The sequence below is a fragment of the Antechinus flavipes genome, chromosome 5 (genome assembly GCF_016432865.1).
Source record: "Antechinus flavipes isolate AdamAnt ecotype Samford, QLD, Australia chromosome 5, AdamAnt_v2, whole genome shotgun sequence".
NCBI classification, from domain to species: domain Eukaryota; kingdom Metazoa; phylum Chordata; class Mammalia; order Dasyuromorphia; family Dasyuridae; genus Antechinus; species Antechinus flavipes.
Window position 1 is genome coordinate 278836909 of NC_067402.1, and position 20739 is coordinate 278857647.

At 33.7% G+C, this 20739-nt stretch overlaps 1 protein-coding gene across 1 annotated transcript in view; it reads left to right on the plus strand.

Annotated features, from left to right (window-relative positions):
- C5H12orf75 (chromosome 5 C12orf75 homolog) overlaps positions 1–20739 on the plus strand; it is a 42038-nt gene that overhangs the window by 5597 nt on the left and 15702 nt on the right. The window contains exon 2 of the mRNA XM_051962505.1: positions 7972–7996. Within this exon, the coding sequence (XP_051818465.1) occupies positions 7972–7996 (25 nt within the window). The remainder of the gene's footprint in view (positions 1–7971; positions 7997–20739) is intronic.

Sequence of the window (20739 nt, forward strand, 5' to 3'; positions counted from 1 at the left end):
ATAGGATTGTGGGAACTGAGTGTGGTTCACAACATAACATTTTCACGCTTTCTGTTGTTGTTTGTTTGCATTTTGTTTTTTTCTTCATTTTTTCCCTTTTGACCTGATTTTTCTTGTGGAGCACGATGATTATATAAATATGTATAGAAGAATTGTACATATTTAACATATCTTGGCTTACTTGCCATCTAGGGAAGGGGTGGGAGAAGGGGGGGAAATTGGACCACAAGGTTTTTCAAGGGTTAATGTTGAAAGATTATCCATGCATATATTTTAAAAATATTAAAAAAAGCTTTAATAAAAAATTAAATTTTAAGTTATATTTTAAAAACCAGTTTCTTTTAAAAGAAGACATAAAATTCTTTAAAACGTCTTCCAAATGTAGATGAACCTGAAATTTTCATTCCAAGTCCATAGACATGACTTGACCTAAATAATCATAGATGCTTTTCATCTTCTTGTTCATTCTTCCCGGCCCATGTCACTTTCAAAAAATAAGTTGAGGTAAATTTGTTTTTATCTTATATTCCTATTCTGCTTTTGAAATGAAGGATGAATAATATTTATGCCATATTGAATCTGGATACTATACACCTTGGAGAAATGAAGACACTAATACTATATTAGATAAAAGAGTAAAGACTAAAAGAAAAGTGACCTAAACTATCCATGAACTGGATAGCCACTGCTTATATAATTAAGAGTTTACCATATAGATTCACCATGGCCAAGATGAAGTTGTCCTTCAAAAGTATTTCTGTGAGTTAGTTACTACTTTGCAATTGTTTATTGAACATGTGTATACCAGGCACTACATTAGGAGGTATTTGGGGGCAGATAAAAGAAAGAAATTGAAATATTTAAAAATGGAACAGTGATGGATTTGGAGTTAGAAAATCTTAGTGACCACTAGGCCACCTGCCTTACTTCAAGTGAACTTCTCTGGGCTCTGGGTTCTGGAAAATAATCTCTTAGAGTTCTTTCAGGTCTAAAACCTCAAGATTCAATTCCTTGTTGAAAGGGGTTTGGTTAGGGAGACTAAAATCAAAATGAGAAGGTAATGTATTAACCAAAGCAAAATAGCTTGGTATAAATTCAGTGTGGAGGAAGGAAGGAAGGAAGCATTTATTATATACTTACTGTATGCCCAGCAGTGTGCTAGGTGTTTTACAAATATTATCTATTTAATCTTGTCAGCAACACTGGGAGATAAATGCTATTGTGATCTCCATTTTACAGTTGCGGAAACTGAGGCAGACAGATTGTCCAAAATGACCTACCTAGTGAGTGTCTGAAGCTGGATTTGAACTCAGGAAGTGAAGAAGCCTACATAATCTTAGGTTTGGACAATGCCAAGCTTTAGAAATCTTTCTTCTCTATCTCTGATGCTGTCATCTAGCTATCATCTAGCTAAGTGCTGACAAGACCTCAGTGACTAGAACAGTATGAATTGAGGAAACATCCCAAAAGGAGTTGTTTTCAGCCTAAGTAGAATTGAGAGCCACTATAGTCACATGATTAAAATAAGACAATGAAAACACGATTTCTTAATGTTTTAGGACATCACCGCTTTCTGGTGTTAGAATGATTAGCTTTCCCCTAACCTAAGAAAGTATTATGAAGACTTGGTATATTTATGGAATGTATTTTCTTTTTAGTGACTTCTGAAAACCCAGTTAATTAGCTTGACCTTTCCCTTGCTTTGTCTATAAAACTGTCTTGATTAAAGAATCAATTTAAAAATCATTGCCTCTGAAAGAGGAATTACACCTGCTCTCTTGTTCTCTCTTTCTCTCTCAAAAGGCAACCAGCTATTAAATAAAGGCAATTTAGCTCCTTGTTTTTCTCTATTTAATCCTTGGCCGAGCAGACAGTTGAGCAAAGGTCTGGATGTTCCTTGATATCTGGATGGTTGACTTGGTCCCTGTAAACATGGAGTTAAGGCCATTTTTTTCTGAGTGTTGTATTACAGAAGCATTCTGTCCATGATTTTTGGACTGATTGATTAGCTGTGATAATGCAGTTGGCAACTCTTTGTATTCTATTTTTGTGAAGACTTGTGGTCAGAATGTTTCCGTGATGATTCTGCTATTATCTGTGTAGAAATAGTTTAAGGAGAATTTTTGGCAATTAATCCTCCTAAATTTTAATGGTCATCTGGACCAACAATTTAGCTTTTAAAGTAGTTGCGTTTGGTTTCAGGACTTAATGGTATGGGGTCTGGCTATCTACAAACCCAAATAAACTGCAAATTCTCCTTAACTTTAGGCCTACTTAAGGTCCCATCTGAGGCTTTTAAAATCCATGGTTCCATTTAAGTTCAATTGGTTTAATTACTGGCTCTTAGGCTAGGTCTGTATTGTTTGCATTCATTTATTTGTGTTTCTGCTGTCCTGTCTTTCTACTCCATGTAGAGTTCTTGAAGGAAGGGACGGTTTTGTTTTTACCAATTGCCTAAATTGAATTGATAATTCATCCAATTTTTATGGAATGCCTAGTATGTTCAAACTTTGTAGCTATTGTAGTGTGTTTTGGTCCTCTGCGCACAAAGGATTTATAATTGGGTAGATAAGATAAACAAACATGATATAACAGATAATCAATATAATCAAAATAATTAAGAATTAAATGAACTGATGCAAAGTGAAATAAGAAGAACCTCAAGATCATTGTGCACTGTAATAACAATGTTATAATGATTTATGGGAAATAACAAAAAGTGATGGTAAACCTTTTCCCCTTTGTTCCATAACTTTAAGAAATTAAAAGAAAAATCATATAAGAAGAAAAGGTGCTTCTATATAGCTAGAACAAGGATTGAATCCTTTTAAATCTCAATAGTTTGTTATTGAAAGCAGAACACCATAGTCAATCAACTAGGTTTTTAAATATCAGATTAGCAAGTAAAAGTAAAAGACAAATTCTTAGACCAATGTTATCTACTCAATGTTATAATGATCAACTATGAAATATTTAGTTGCTCTAATTAATAGAATGTTTCAAGACAATTCAAAAGGATTCATGATGAAAAAATGCTCTTTATCTCTAGAGAGAGAAATGATGAACAGAGGACAATTGAAGGATAATTTTCTTGCTCGCTCTATATATCTAATATGGACATGCTAATATGGAAATATGTTTTATATGATTTCACATGTAGAATTGATATCATTTTGCTTAACTTCTCAGTGTGTGGAAGAGGGAAAGAATCTGGAACTCAAAATTTAAAAAGAAAAAAATGTTAAAAGTAAATAATAAATATGCTTTAAAAAAGAAAAATTAAATAGAATGTTAAGATTCAGGATTTCAGGTTGAATTAGAGGGAGAAGAATCAAGAATTAAAGACCCCAGCTCCTAAGGCATCTTTTGTAGAAATCTGGGTGTGATGATAGAAGTGGAAGATTAAGGAAGGAAGGACACACAACATTTTAGGAAGCCTCGGTTACAGGTTGAATATGTAGGCTGAAGAGGAAGGAAAAATGAGAGGTGATTCTAAGATTTTAGATCTGAGCAATTAGGTCAATGGTCATTCTTGATAATGATGAGGGAATCTGGGCTTTTGGAGAATAGTGTTGATGTTGAATTTGATTTGTTTCAATAAACATTTATATACAATGGACATTTACACCTACTACTATGTGGTAAATGTTTGTTTCTACTGAAGTAGTCATCTAGCTAGAATCCACAGAGGTTAAATGACCAAGTAACCTCTGTGGATTCTAGCTAGATGACTACTTCAGTAGAAACAAACAGGTTTCGAAACTGTGAACCCAAGTGGATTCAGTTTATTGTTATCCATTTCTATCATCCCTTTTAGTAGAATCCATAGTACACCGATTGTTATGGATGAACAATCCAATCATGTGAAAGCCCATTTTAATAGAATATGTTCCTGATCTGAGGCTTGACATCTCTGTCTCATTATGGAGGAGTAATCTCTCTGTACAGTTTATATCTATGTGGACAAGAAGCTAGTGTTATCTTTGGTTGTAAGTTATTTGACCTTTATTTGATTTTTTTTTTTTTTTTTTGCATAGTAAAAATACAATATCTAAACAAGGACAACTGAACAAAACTATTCGTTGTAAGTTCATTATACAGATATATTTTAGGCAAATAGGCCTTTTTTTCCCTTAATTATTTGAAGAAATTGCTTGGAAATTTATATATTTTAATGGTTTATTGAAAACTAAACATTGGTCTGACTAAAGAATTTGTCTTTTACTTTTATTTGCTAATCTGGGATTTAAAAATCTAGTTGATTGAATATAGTGTTCTGCTTTCAATAACAAACTATTGAGATTAAAAAGGATTCTATCATTTTTCTAGCTGTATAGAAGCACCTTTTCTTCTTATATAGTTTTTTTTTATAGTTTCTTAAAGTTTATGGAACAAAAGGAAAAAGATTTATCATCACTTTTTATTATTTCCCATAAAATACTGAAAACTATAGGCATAATCATTTATGTTGGAAGAAAATATTCCGTATAGGTTTCCAGTATTTTTCAATCCCAGATAATTATTTTGTAAAGAGAAATAGTTGTTACCTGCCAATTTTGGAAAAGAATTAAAAAAAAAAAGCTGGTTTGGCAATTAATTTTTCCATGAAGGCTTTCAGTAAAATATTATTTAAATTGCATATTCTTGACAAAGTACAGTGATCAAAAGAAGCCTTTCCTAGTAAGTCTTACTACTGACTAGTGTCTGACTACTTCATTCTTTTAAAGAACAACAAATATTTCCTTAACATTATGATTTATCATTCTTCTAGGAACAGATCCTACTTTGATAATTTTATGAAAATGAAAAATATTTGAAAGAAAATTAGCTGCTATGATTCTCTTCCTCTTGTAAAATTATAATATAGACTGATTGGATCACAAAGAAAACATCTGCCTATAAGAAATAAGATGTAACATGCATATATTATAATGTTAAAAATGCTGCCATAACTAATTAGGTGCTTTCCAGCTGGCGTGTCTTAATGTTTCCCAAGAGATTTAGGTCTAGGATGCTGAAATGTAGGCTATATTCCATTAGGCTTGATTTTGAAAAATGTTAATTATGTTCCATATTGCTTTTTAGAAGGAAACTTTTTAGGGGAGGAAAATGCTTATCAATGCTTGTCGAATGTTGGTTTAATCTAGGGTGGTTGAGAAAATGGGGTATTTGGGGTTAGTTGATATTCTGATGAACTAATTATTATATGTAACCAAGGGTTTTAAAATAATTAGAATATAATAAGATGTTCTTAACACTAAAATTATATTATCTAGTATAGTGTTTGGAAAAAATAGATGCTCAATAAATATATACCAAATCAAATAGAATGCCCTTTAACTTTTGATGATTCAAGAAGCAAGTCAGTATCTTTCCTCTGGACCAGAGATTATTAATCTGGAATCCAGGGATAGATTTCATTGGGTCCTTATATTTGAATGGGAAAATATTTTATTTTGTTTTCATTAGCCTCTAATTGAAATTTAATATTTCTATCAAAAAACCCCACACATTTTTCTGAAGGATTTCATAGGTTTCACTACACCACTAATGGGTTCCATGGCACATAAAAAAAAATGCTGATCTAGGTTATCATCAGGAACATGTAACATTTAGAAAGTAATATTTTTTTTTGGATTTTGTATAACTGGAGTTTACTGTATTTTTTTTATTTTGTATAACTGGAGTTTATGTTTTTTAGGAAAGGAAAAGGACTTTTAGCTTTTGGTCTCGTGTGTTATGAACATTGTTTTAGGAAGCTATTCCCTTCTCAGCTCAGTCACAAATTCTTTGAATTTTGAGAAAGTGACTAAGTGTCATGGTGGGTTAAATTTCCCTCATTGTCACAGACATGCCTTTCTTATATGGTGGGGACTTGGACTTGGCTCTATATAAAAATGTACCTCAATCAAAACCTCATGTAAGTTGAGAATATAATTTTTAATAATAACCTTCAAGATGCAAAATGCCTAATAGGAGGAAATTCAATTAGGCATTCATACATCTGTGGTATGAATTGGTATCTCATTCTGTGATATAAAAACCCCAATGGGCTTGCTTGACACAAGGTCATGTAGCTTGCTAGATCCAAATATTAAAAACAAATATGAAAAGAAACTAGGGAAAGAAAAGAGAAATGAATAGATAAGCAATAGAGCTACTTACTGGCTTTGGAAGAACGGGATATAGTAAAATGAAGGCCTTTTCGAAAGTGAGTTAGATAATATGGGAGACTGAAGATGTTACTTTGCCTATGAAAAAAGACAAAGTCTTGAGAAGATATTATCATAGAGAAAGTCAATAATTTGGCTTCTAATCTAATCACCAGAAAAGAAAGTGGAAGTCTTTTGGGAATGTTTCCTATACCTTTCCCCTGCTTTTGGTTTAATAAGGCATATGTCAGAGAGCTCAACAAAAATTGCTTTTTCTCTATGGTTTACCTCTCAGTGTTCTCTGGTTATTGAAGGCAAAAGTTTATCTTCTACAACATGAGTTCTGTGCTAAATTGGATAGTTATTGTGGCTTCTATACCTTTTTTAAAGCTAAGGACAGTTTTGGAATCAAGAATGTCCCTCCCGGTGGCAACATAAAGTCCCACTGGGCCATAACTTTGTGTTTTTCTAATAACTGCTGTAGAGAATACTTATTACTTTCTCCAATTTCAATGTCTAAAAAGTGCTGAGATAAATTGATAATTGTAATATTGGGAAACTTTTAACAGTGAATACAACATTCATATTGTTGAAATGTAGTGTTAAACCAAAGTTGAGTTAATGTGATTGGATTGAAGAAATATGTTTTTAAAAAATCTGATTTGGTGGTTTTTTTATGAGGACTTTCAGTAAAATATTGTTTGAATTGGATATTCTTGACAAAGTATAATGATCAAAAAATACTTTTGTAGCTAGTCTTATTTAGTACATAAGTACCTGATTATTTCCTTCCTTTAAAAGAAAAGAAATCTTTCCATAATATTGAGATTCAGAACTAATTCATCATTCATCTAGTAACAAATCACATATTGGTAATTCTGTGAAAATGAAATATATCTATTTACTTTATCTATCTATCTATCTATCTATCTATCTATCATCTGTCTATCTATCCTTATATATGAGGCAGTTGAGGTTAAGTACTTGCTCACAATCATACAGCACTCACGGTTATACAGCTAGTAAGTGTTAAATATCTGAGATCAAATTTGAACAGCTTCCTGACTCCAAAATCAGGGCTTTATCCATTCTACCTCACTGTCCCCAAAATGAAAAATAATATTTGAAAGAAAATTTGCCACCATAATCCCATTCTTCTTGTAAAATTATAATATAAAACTGATTAGGTCACAGAGAAGCATCCAAACATAAGAACATCTGCCCCAGTGATGTTGTATACAATGTAATTATCGAAATTGCTCAGTTTCAGATCAAAATGAACTTTCTGTTACTTCAATTCATTACAATAGTTCTAGTTTTATTTTATATATTAGTATAAATATAACTGGAAAATATATTCTGTGTGGGTTTGAATATAGACTGTACCCTAAAAAAGATCTTTTTGAAAGGAAAAAGAGATGATCAATACATGTTGAAAAACAGTAATAATTATGGCTACAGCCAGCTTTTTTTTTTAATCAGACAAGTCTAGTTAATACATACACATACACACATAATATTAGTGATGATTATTTATTATAACATGAAGCCATTCTATAATACATAATGCCTTAAGAAAATGTGACTTGAAACATAACAAACTTATTTCTGAAACTCTACTTCTATTTCATTCTATAGCATTTTTAATATTCAGTGATTCTCACCAGTCAAAACTAAATTTAGATCTGGATTTTTAAATAATTTTTTACTTTTTTGAAATATTAGTGGCTATTAGGTTAATTTGTAAATATGATTTGGGCTTATTTTTAAAACTGAACTGTAGCTAAACACTAATATTATCATCTTTTTTACATTTTAGGTCCTGCTGGAGCTGTTAAAGATGTGTGAGTATTTAAAATTTTACATTACTGTACTTTGTTTTTTGAAAATCACACTGATGAAGAAGTATGTATCAGTGTGAGTGGAAAAGTTAATGTGCAATCTTCTTTTCTCTTTTGGGTATGTGTGGAAATTATTTCTTTGGGTATTACTTACCCTTTCTAGAACAGTGTGTTATTCTTTGTGGTTCGCATTTTTAGCCTTAGATTTGACCTCAAATTTAATCAGAAAGGGCTATCTCTATTCTGAAAGCCAAAGATGTCAAACTATCCTTTTTCCTAATTTGGGTAGAACTCCTGCATTAGCAAATAGAAATGATTTGTCAGGGAATAATGACACATATAACCCCATTGTATTCAGGAAGTATAAATTCTAACCTCTTGTCACCCATTTGTTGTGAACCATCTGAGAGATGAAGGAATGAAATGCTTGCCTAATAAGGATTGCAATAATGATGTTCAATTAAAGGATTTTTTTCACAGAAATTTAAGTATGATCATTTTTGGACCAAATCCTAGATACTACACTTCCTATTTGAATTAGAATCACAGAATTTTAACATTCTAAGATACCTCAAGAGGGATGATTGTCTAACCCGCAAATCAATAAAAATACCACTCTGTGATGTCCTTGACAAGTTATGGGTTAAATTTGATACTTGCTGAGGAACATTTGAATATTTAATTTTCAATTAATTTTAGGTTTATTTTTTCCCCTATTCTTTATTACATGCAATTTTTATTGTATCTTGATCTGAAAAGGATGTATTTACTATTTCTGCCTTTCTGTGTTTGATTGTGAGGTTTTTGTGCCCTAATAGATAGTCGGTTTTTTGTGTAGTTGTCATGTACGCTGAAAAAAGGTATATTCCTTTCCATCCCCATTCAATTTTTTCCAAAGGTCTATTAGACTTAACTTTTCTAAAAAAGTTTCCATCTTCTTAATTTTTTTCTTGTTTATTTTGTAGTTAGGTTTATCTAGTTCTAAAAGAGGAAGTTTGAGACCCCCTACTAGAATGGTTTTGCATTCTATTTCTTCTTTAAGACTCAACTTTTCTTGAGGAACCTTTGAATGCTGGGTTTCTAGGATCAAGTTAAAGGGAACTGACACGCTGCTTCCCAAGACAATTCATTCTCCTTTGGGAAATCTCTTTATCACTTAAAAGTTTTTCATTCTATTGATCCAAAATCTGTCTTATCTGCTCCATGTATCTTTTTTGAATGAAAGAAGTCAGATTTAAGATTTTGTGATTTTATTGGTAGAAGGAACTTCTCATAAGGAAACTACTTCAATGGATGCATATCTTGGTGTTCAGTCATTTTCAGTCCTTTCCAACTCAGGATCCTATTTGCAGTTTTCTTGACAGAGATATAGGTTTGACATTTCCTTCTCCATCATTTGACAGATAAGAAAACTGAGCCAAACAGTGTTAAGTGATTTGCCCAGTGTCATGGCCATTGAATTTCTGAAGCTGGATTTGAACTCAGGAAGATGAGTCTTCCTGATTCCAAGCCCAGTGCTCTACTCATTGCTCCACCTAGAAGCAGTTCAACAATTTTTCAGTCTTAGTTGCCTGGGGATAATGAGAGGATAAGTGACTTTCTTAAGATTTCACAACCATAATATGTTGAAAGGGAAACTTGAACTGAGATATTCCTAGTTCTGAGGCTGGCCCTATGTCAATATGTTATTCTATTTAAACATCAGCTCTTATGGTAGTTATGTGTGATCTTTATTTATGAAAGTGTCACACATTAATAAAAGCACATATGTCACTTGTGCTATAATTAGAGCAAGAGTACAAAGATATGGTGCAGTCCTCCTAAATTTAGAGCAGGATAAATAGCCTTGTTTTCTTTGGTAGATGCTCACAAGGTACCTCTTTTTCTTACATACCTTTCATGATAACATTTCAAAAATCTATTTTATGATAGAATTTGCTTCCTCTATTCCAATAATCTTCCATTCAAAATATGGCATTTTCATGACAAAAGAATAAATTTCCAGATTTGTATGTGGAAAATGGGATAGTGTGATGTAATGGAGTGAATGTGAAATCAACCCTTTGGTTGATAGCCCTCTTCTATTTCCTCCAATTTATGTTATTTAAACTTTTTTGGGCCCAGTTTTTATCACATGAAAAATTTAAAATGTATATGTGTATATACGTGTATGTTCTTCAATTGTCTGACTCTTTATGATTCTGTGTACCAGACCATGACAATCCCTTCCATTGGGCTTTCTTAGTAAAGATACTGGAGTTGAGTTATCTCGTAGTTTTTTTGAGCTATATAAGTTTCTCCACCATGACAAGGCAGCGATCTGGGGAATGGGGGATAATGCATATATAGGTTCCTGTTTGTGCATATATACATGTATGTACACATGAATGAACATACATATATAATATGTTGATATATGAAGTGCTTTGTAAATATTTATATAAATGTCAGATATTTTTATATTCTGTTGTAAAATGAGGGAGTGGATTTTCTTGTCTCTGCATTCCCTTCTAGCTTAAAAATTAAGATCCTCTAGTTTTTGTAATAAAATCTAGAATTTTGCTAAAAATGAAGTCAAACTTAGTTTGGAAATTCAGCTCTCTAACCTTTTTCAAAAATTGGGACAGCATTTATTCGTGTCCAGCCATGTGATGCCTCTTTCATCCTACACACTTCCTTGAAACGGAGGTCCAATGATCACCTCTGCCCATTCCTTCTGTACCCAATCTGGCTCTGGAGGAGAGAGTGAAGCTGGTGACTCTATGCAGCTCTTCCTCCCTAAAATCCCATGAAATGCAAGTCTAGACATCATCTTCCTGTCATTAGTCATCCTAGAAAAAACAATAACAATGTTTTAGGATGTAGTTGGGATATGGTGCCTTGATTGAACTCATCATGAAGGTCATATATAATTATTAACCTAGGTACAGTACATTTCAGTACAATACCATTTAAAATTTTGGGTCTCCCATTGCAAAATTACCACTTTTTACTCATAAGCAATAACTCATTGATTTAATCAAGAAAATCAGTAGGGTAAATAATGAGTGAAATTTATTTTCTAACCTTACCTCAAAAGATAACATAAAAACATAAAAAGGGAAAGGTGATTTCCTCTTTCTCTGAAGGAGATTCCTAACAATACCAGTCACTTCTAAGGAAGTTCTGTAAGCAGGATCAGCTTTTCCCAGGATTTTTGATACCATTTAATAACTTTTAATCCTATTCTCAAATTGGCAGGTCTCTGCATATCCTTGGCCTTTCTTTACATATAGCATGTGACCTCTGTACTTTTGTTAATTAGTGACACATTCATAAGTGAAATATAGTAAATTTAGTGTTTTTTTTTTCCTACTCACAGTCTACATTAAGGGATTCTCACTAAAGCCCTTTTCTTAGTTTTGTTTAAAATAAGATTTGCAAAACTATTACAAGTGAACAGATGCCATGAGTCAGGCCATGGAAGGTGGAAATCTGAGAAATTAAAAAGAGCTTTTAATGCTCATTTTAATAGCTAAATAGACTGCCATTGAATAGAGAAAAGTACAAATCACTTATTGGTCATTAAAAGTAAGGAGCTTCAAATACAGCTATAGCTGAATAATATAGATCATGTAGCATCTGGTACATGGAACTCAATTTCAAAATTATATCTGTATTCTTCCTTCTCAAGGGAGTTCTCGAGGGGTTGCCTGTCTTCAGGTCTTTTTTGCAGTATATAGTAGGTGGCTCTAGCAATGATTTCTTCAATTCAAATTCTTCAATTTACTAGGGGTTAGTGAAGGGGAGCACTGAGATTTGAGTTTCCTGCCCCTAGTATTGAAAGAAATAAGTAGTGTCCCTTGGAGCTAAAAATTGCAAATATAGCTGTCCTCTAAGTTCATGAAATAATGAAGAAGCCAGTTATAATGAGGAGAAGAAGGAGGGAGAGAACAGACATGTATAGAGCACTTTATGATTTACCGAAGTACTTGCCATAAATGATTTCTGTGGATCACCACCATAAATCTGGGAAGGGAATCCTAGAGGTTTTAAAAGATTTCTATTTTATTGTTCTTTGGTCATGTCTGATTCTTCCATGCCCCATTGGGGTTTTCTTGGCATAAATGCTGAAGTAGTTTGCTATTTTCTTTCCCAGCCCATTTTATAAATGAGGAAGCTAAGACAATCAGAGTAAAGTGACTTACCTAGGGCCACACAGCTTGTAAATGTCAAGAGATCATATTTGAATTCAGGAACATGAGTCTTCCTGATTTAAGTCCTAACATTCTATGCACTAGCTATACTAATCTTTCTTTGACAGATACAAAAACTGAGCCAGAGAGAGGCTAAATTATTTGCCCAGAGTTTCCCAACTAATTTTTGAGGTTGAATTTGAATCCGGATCTTCCTGAATCAAAGTTCAGAGCTATGTCCCAAGAGAAGGAAACTGAGAATGTGTGAATGAAATTATAAAGCAGTTAATGGGGAAAATAGGAAAGTAAGGGCAGAAATGTTGGTTGTATCTAGTCCATTCAGGATTAGGAATTGTCCTGATATTTTGTGTGTACAAGACCAGACCTGGGTATTGAATGACTTTATTTTTTTTAGAATTGACTATTTAGTGTTGTGTAGCAGAAAACAGAAAACTGTATTGTCCATAAACTATTCTCCATTTGCCATATATATTCTCTTTGCCTTTCCTATTTAAAATGTAAGCTCCCTGAAGGCAGAGCAGCCTAGCACAACCTAGCAACAAATACTTGTTGATTCAGTGATTAAAATATATACATATATATATATATATATTATATATATATATATATATATATATATATATATATGGAATTTTATAGCTGGTATCTTATTGACTTCTTTATTAGGTTTGTTATATAAGAATTATGAAAGGAATGATTTCAGAGTAGGTTTGGAGAGACAGTGAAGTGAGCAGAGAAATTTAAAGTTGGCAAAAAATATTGTCAAGAAAAACAAATTTAAAAGACTTAAGAATTCTGATCAATGTAATGACTAAGCATAGTTCCAAAAGATTGATGGTGAAGTCTGTTCCCCACCTCCTGACAGAGAGGCAATAGATTTAAGATGCAGAATGACACATTCATATTTGGACATAGCCAATACGGGAATTTGTTTTGCTTGACTATATCCATTTGTTAAAAAGGTTTTGGTTTAATTTTTTTTCAGTTTGATGGATGAAGGGGTGAGAAATAGAGTTGTCAAGAAAGAAAGAGAGAGGGAGGGAGGAAGGAAGGAAAGGGAAAGAGAGAGTGACAGAAAGATAGAAAGAGATAGAAAGAAAGAGAAGAAAGAAAAAAGGAAAGGAAAAATAAGGGAAGGAATACAGAAAGGAAGTAAGGAAGAAGGAAAGATTGTAAGAAAACAAAGGAAGGAAGAAAAAAGGAAAAGGAAGAATGAGAAAGGAAGAAAAGAAAGAAAGAAGGAGGGAAGAAAGGAAAAAAGAAAGAAGAAAGGAAGAAAAGAAAGAAAAAAGGAAAAGGAAAAATAAGGGAAGGAATACAGAAAGGAAGTAAGGAAGAAGGAAAGAAAAGAAAAAAGAAAGAAAGAAAAGAAAAGAATGAGAGGGAAGCAAAGAAATGAAAGAAAAAAATATGAAAAGAGTTGTTTGAAATATTTTTTAAAATTGAGCAGATGACAAAACAGAGGTCTAAGTTATCATGCACAGGCAGAACTGGAGAGCATGACTAAGGGATCCATTTTTTTTTCCTCAGGAGGATGAGAAAATCTAGATTCCTATGGCTGGGAGAAGATGGAAGGACTATGAGGGCAAATGGGATAATGTGAAGGATAGTTTGCTAGTGATATAAGTGTGTGTGTGTGGGGGGTATTCCAGAAGGTCTAAGAGAAGGAAGGGAATGGCTGTGAAAAACAGGGACATGAGAGGAATGGGGCTGAGAGATAAGAAGTCAGGAGATTTCTTGCAGATTAAGTATTTTGCACCCAGACAATCTGTACTTTGAATTGAGAAGGAGAAGAGAGAATTTGATGGTGATTGTCGCTTTTTTCCCCACTAACCAGGACAGCTGTGGCCCAAGCTCCAGATAGCATGCTGATTTTTACCTTCTTGGGGATAGGGTTGGGAGAACAGATCTGGGCAGGACTAAGCAGCTCTGGCCTTGGTTTAGTGATCGGGAATCTTGAATGGTCAGGGACCAATCCCAAAAGCTAAATATTTGGCCAGAGGCCTGGGGTCTGAATTTATGGTTAGGCTCTCGGGGATTTCTTTATTAAATTTGTTACACATCAAAATAAGCTCATGCTCTTTGGCAGCTCTGAAAACATGGAAATAACCACACTGTTGCAGCCAACTCTTTCAGTGAGAATAGGTGTGCAATTATACAATTCCCTCAATGTAAATGGGAAAGGGATGGAGGAAGGGAAGCAGCATTTATTAAGAACCCACTATATGGCAGTCATTGTGCTTAGTGCTCTACAAATATTATCTCGTGGAATCCTCACAACAGTTCTGTAAGTTAAAGAATAGAAAATATGTCATCCATTTACTGTAGAACGGTTTTAGAATTTTAAAAAATGGTTGATAGACAAATGGAAGGATAATTGTAGACTAAGCAAATTGAAATAAAAGACAATAAAATCATCTCATTCCAGAATTGCAAGGGAGATCAGAGATCATTTAAATCAATCTTACCCAGAGTAAAAATCTGTCCACAGAATCCCTACCTAGCAAGTGGTCATAAAGCCTCTGTTTGAAGACCTATAACCTGAGGCATCCTGTTCTAATTTTGTATGGCTCCATTATCTTTCCTTAAGATGAGTCAATTATTCCTCCCCAGAATTTCTAATTAGCCCTACTTTTAGTCTCCTGGGACCAAGCAAGGCAAATCCAATCTCTAGAGACAGTACCGAATTGGGTGGAAGGATTAACTCAATGAGCTCTCAGTTCCCTTTCCACCTTGCCCCCATTAAATCACTTTGTTTTTACTTATATTAGTATATAGTGTTCTTCCCCTATTAGAATGTAAGCTCTTTGATCTTAAAGGAGGGAAAGGCACCCACATGTGCAAAAATATTTGTGGCAGTCCTCTGTTTGACTAGAAACTGGAAATTGAGTGGATGCCCATTAGCTGGAGAATGACTGAATAAGTTATGGTATATGAATGTTGTGGAATATTATTGTTCTATAAGAAATGATCAGGAGAATGATTTTAGGGAGGCCTGGAGAGAGTTATATGAACTTGATGCTGAGTGAAATGAGCAGAACCAGGAGATCATTATACACGGCAACAAGAAAACTATACGATGATCAATTCTGATGGCTCTCTTCAGCAATGAGATGATTCAAATCAGTTCCAATTGTTCAGTGATGAAGAGAGCCATCTACACCCAGAGAGAGAATGTGGGAACCGAGTGTGGACCACAACATAGCATTCTCACTCCTTTTATTGTTGTTTGCTTACATTTTGTTTTCCTTCTCAGTTTTTTTTCCCTTCTTGATCCATTCTTTCTAATGCAGCAAGATAACAGTATGACTATGTATACATATATTGGATTTAACACATATTGTAATATTTTTATTGTAATATATTTTAACATGTATTGGATTACCTGACAGCTAGGGGAGGGAGTGGGGGGAAGGAGGGGAAAATTTATAACAGAAAGTTTTGCAGGGGTCAATGATGAAAAATTACCCATGCAAATGTATTGTAAATAAAAAGATTTAATAAAAAAAATTTATACCAAAAAAAAAAAAAAAGAATGTAAGCTCTTTGAGAGAAAGCACTATTTCATTTTTGTCTTTGAATACCAAAGTTTAGTATAGTGTCTTGGGCAAGTCTTCTTAACCTTTTCCCACTCATGATCCCTGTTACCCGAGAGATTTTTACATGATCCTGGATTTATAGATAAAATAGGATCCTGGGTATATAGATAAATAAAATAGGTTTACAAATAAAATATTTATTGATAACAAATCATAATTTTGTGACCCTCCCCATACTCAGTTATAGAACCTCATGCCCCAGTTTAAGAAGTTTTGGTCTAGAGTACATCAGTGCTTAATGCTTATTAATGGATCAGTCCTATGCATCTTATATGTGTTTGTAGGGGCTATTTCCTTTTTTCCTTTAGATCTTTGGCATGTAACATGTACCTGGTCAGGTACTTCAATGATTAGGGATTGTCCAGGGCAGGTCTTCTTAACCTTTTTTTCCACTCGTGATCCCTTTTCACCCAAGAAATTTTTACATGGTCCTGGATATATAGATAAAATAGGATCCTGGGCGTATAGATAAATAAAATAGGTTTACAAATTAGATGTCTACTGATAACAAATAATAATTTTATGACCCTCACACTCAGTTATAGGACCCCATGCCCCAGTTTAAGAAGCTTTAGTCTAGAGTACCATAAGTGCTTAATCAATGCTTATTACTGGATCAGTTCTATGTATCTTGTGTGTGTATGTAGGGACTGTTTCATTTTTTCTTTTAGCTCCTTGACATGTAGCATGTACCTGGCACCAAAGTACTTACCAAATAGGTAGGTGCTTAATTAAATGCTTGTGAATTGTGTATCCATATATCCATATTACCTATATGGATACAGTTGTCCTGGGAAACTTCAGGCATTACCTACCTCCCCTTATATGCACATCTCTTCCAATATTAAGATTCTATAATAATGGGACTGAACATTTGACCTTTTAATTTATTAATATAGCATGATTGGAAAATTAACTTTAGAGAGGATCATGATATCTTCTTGCCTTCATGCTCTCCCATTACCCTTAGATAAGTTAAACTTTTCCAGCTTAAAAATGTTATGGGAGATCTTGAGTTATATTGAACTATTTGAAATGGCTTCTGATTGTGTGCTGATTGGGAAGGTAGCAGGCTTAGTTACTCCAGAGAGTGAGAAATGCATATTTTATTATGATATGTGTAGTATGGCTGTCTTTCTATACATCTATGCATATGGATATGTAGTAAATATGAGTATACTAAGACCACAGGATAACTCACATCCATGGACAGAGCCATATTATAAATCTAGAGAGGAGACTTTGTTTTGTTAGTTGTAGCAGGAATAATTACTGCTCCTTCTTTGTCTAGTCACAGGAGAGGGCTGGCCTTCATCTTTTATTTTTTTACAGCCACTTCCACATTATCAATCTATTGCCCTTAGCTAATATATTAAGTTGGATTTGGGGCCATAATTGTCCTAATGGCTCCTGGATTCTCGTGCCAAAAGCCTGTCCCAGAGGGCTGTTTTATCTCCTCTAGGCCCTGGTGGTTGGGTATGGGGAGTGGCGTCTTAATAACTCTGGTGGGAAGAAGGCTTGATCTTGCATAGGAGAGTGAGATGCTTGTTCTGGCCAGAGCACCTCCTCCCTCCCCGTTACTTTCCTCCGCTCTCCCCCTCCCATGTCCAAAATCACACAAATTGAGTTTAGTCTCCCAATTAAATAAAGCTTTTAGCTAGAGACTCACCAGAAGCCGGTAGAGTCATGTTGCCTGGGAGAAAGCATATTTGCAGGCTGGGACATTGCACAGTCACCCCTCGGGGATTAATTTTAAGAGATTTTTTTAAACCAATTTTTACTTTGTCTGAATGCTTTTTATCTTTCCAACCCCCCTTTGATTCTCTGGGGAGGTGCAGCTCTGGAGAGCTCCAAGCCCCCTTTTATCAAGCAGCAAGGGAGGCCAAACATCAGCAGAGGAAGCATATATGTTGGGTCGGTCCCAAAAGGAAGCTGTGGTGACTTCAGTGGGAGTTGATAACTTTGGTTAAGGTTTCCTTTCTCATGTAGCCTATTAAAGATAAATGTTGTTGTTGATAAGGTGAAAATCCAGAGCAGTGGAAATGATTCCCAGACTGAAAGTGCCCAGGAATTATGAGAGCTGGATTTCATAAACAGGCTGACATTAAATAAGCTGAGAACAAAGGCAGTCTAAGCCAGGGTAGCTGCTCTAGGAAGAGAAAGGAAGTCTCATAAATTGGCTGATTATAGATATTCATGGAGAATTAAATACTTTGCAGGAGATGAACTGGATAGGTGAAGAGCTGATATTCAGTGTATAGTAGGTGCTTATTAAGCTGATGGGCAGGAAATAATGTGGATAGAAGTGAATCTCAAATGTGACTTACAAAATTTATCTCAATTTGTCTAGTATATCTAGATTGTAAATAATTTCTTCATTATTACAATTCTATTTAATCTTCTGTTAAGCCTAAGTAATTAAGCAATATGTTTTAGTAAATTCCAGTAAGATTTCCAGGGCTAGACAGGACTAGTTTTTTTTTCTTTCTATTTTTTCAGACTAAAGTCAGTTTGATATTCTTATGTTGCTTTATATCTTGGAATCTCTGCTCCCAATCATATTTTCACTGAAGTCTAAAGCAATACAGTTTCAACTGAATTTCACAATTTTCCCCAGCATCTACCTTGTATGCTTCCAGATACTATGGAAGTCACAAAAATGAATAGGACATGTTGCTAAACTTCAAATACTTGGAGCTTAGTAAGAGATCTGAGTTAGAAGCACTAATGATAATGACTCAAGGGAAAAGGAAAGTTGAAAGTTCTATATGAGAAGATAAAATCCTGTAGAGGGGGAGGTAACTTTTGGCTGGAAAGAATGAAGGAAAGGTCATTTTTGGAGAATGTCACTTTGGCAGTTACCATGAGATGAAAGTGTTTTTCCCTCAAATATTCTTTAACATGATTTTATGTGAATGTAGAGATTGTATGATGAGTGAACCTAAAAAATACAAATATTTGCTTTGATGGAATTAGAAAAACTTGTTGACTTACTATCTAGTTATTACTTGGCTTTAAAATATGGATAGGGTTTTATTTGTGTTTTTTTTAACTTCTCTTGATGCATCTAAATGCTTTCTTTTTTCCCTACTAATAATATTTTTTTCCAAATACATATAGAAATAATTTTCAACATTTCTTTTTCTTTTTTTGTTGCAAGTTTTTTATTTGATATAAAAATTTAATCCCCTCTCTAATTCATTCTTTTTTTCAAATTTTATTTGTTATTTTATTATTAAAGCTTTTTATTTTTCAAATATATGCATGGATAATTCTTCAACATAACCCTTGCAAAACCTTGTGTTCCAATTCCCTCCCTTCCCTCACCCCCTCCCTTAGATGGCAAGTAGTCCAATATATGTTAAATATGGTAGAAATGTATGTTAAATCCAATATATGCATACACATTTATACAATTATCTTACTGAACAAGAAAATCAAATCAAATCAGAAAAAATGCAAAAGAAAATAAAATGCAAGCAAACAATGACAAAAAGAGTGAAAGTGAAAATGCTATGTTGTGAACCACACTCAGTTCCCACAGTCCTCTCTCTGGGTGTAAATGGCTTTCTTCATCACAACATCATTGGAATTGGTCTGAATCTCTCATTCAACATTTATTTTTCTAAAATTTTGTGTTCCAATTTTTTTCCTCTTTCTCTTACTTTCTTAAGACACCAAGCAGTCCAATATAGCTTAAACATGTACAATCCTTTTAATATTTATTATGATGTTCAAGAAACATCGGACCAAAAGGAAAAGGAAAAAAGCAAGTAAGCAAACAAAGGTAAAAATGCTATGCTTCAATCCACATTCATTCTCCATAGTTCTCTTTCTAGATGTGGATGGCAGTTTCCAATGGATAGGGTTTTGACAGGTGGAGACTGGGAGGGAAATGGCATTTTAACCGAAGGAAATGCTATAAGCCAAAGCAAAAAGCAGGAAAATGGTAAAATTCCACTTTAAGAGTATTATGGGTGAATATTGCCAATCAGTAGGAGTTAAAGCTGGAAAGGTTGCTTTTGGCCAGATTATGGAGGTGCTTATTTGAATGCTGTATATATATATATATATATGTATATATATATATACACACACACACACATATGTGGTTATATGTGTAATATAATATGTATAATATGTATGATAAAATATATTATATAGATTAGGACTTTATCCTATAAAGGAATCTTTGGAATATTTTGATCAGGGCATTGTAATTTATAAGAATTATGTTTTATAAATTCTAATTAAGAGTTGTAATTTATATCTTATTTGCAGTGTGGTAAAAAACAATTATTATGAAATGAAAGTATTTTTCCCTTATGGATTCTTTTACATCATCTTATATGAATGTACACATTGTGTAATAAGTGTTGCTTAGGTTCACCCATTTGCTCTGACTGGGTTAGAAAAACTTGTTGACTTACTAGCTAGTTCTTGGGACTTCACCTCGTTATGTAGTAAAAACTTGGAGATAGGGAGTAAATCTTCTAAAACTTGGAAATGCGCAAACCTAAAGTTATTTAGGCTTTTTCACTTCCGAATTGAAATCCAATTTCAGATGTGTACCAGATGTGTGACCCTGGGCAAGTTATTTAAACTCTACCTCAGTTTCCCCATCTGTAAAATGAGATTAATAATAAGAATAATACCAACTTTTCAAGGTTGTTGTGAAAATCAAATGAGTTATACTTTTAAAGCACTTAGAACACTTTCTGGCACATAGTAGATACTATATAAATATTGGTTATTATGATCATTTCTGACAAAGTAATCTAGAAGAGTTCTGACATAGATGGCTTTTGCCAGATCTTTTCTTCTTGTTTGCCTTTTGTTCTTGAAGAAGCTTATTGACATCAGGAAGATGACATCTTGATTTGCAAGTGAATTGGATTTAAGTGAAGGAAGTCTGTGCCTCACTTTCCCTTCCAGAGCCATCTGGGTCCAG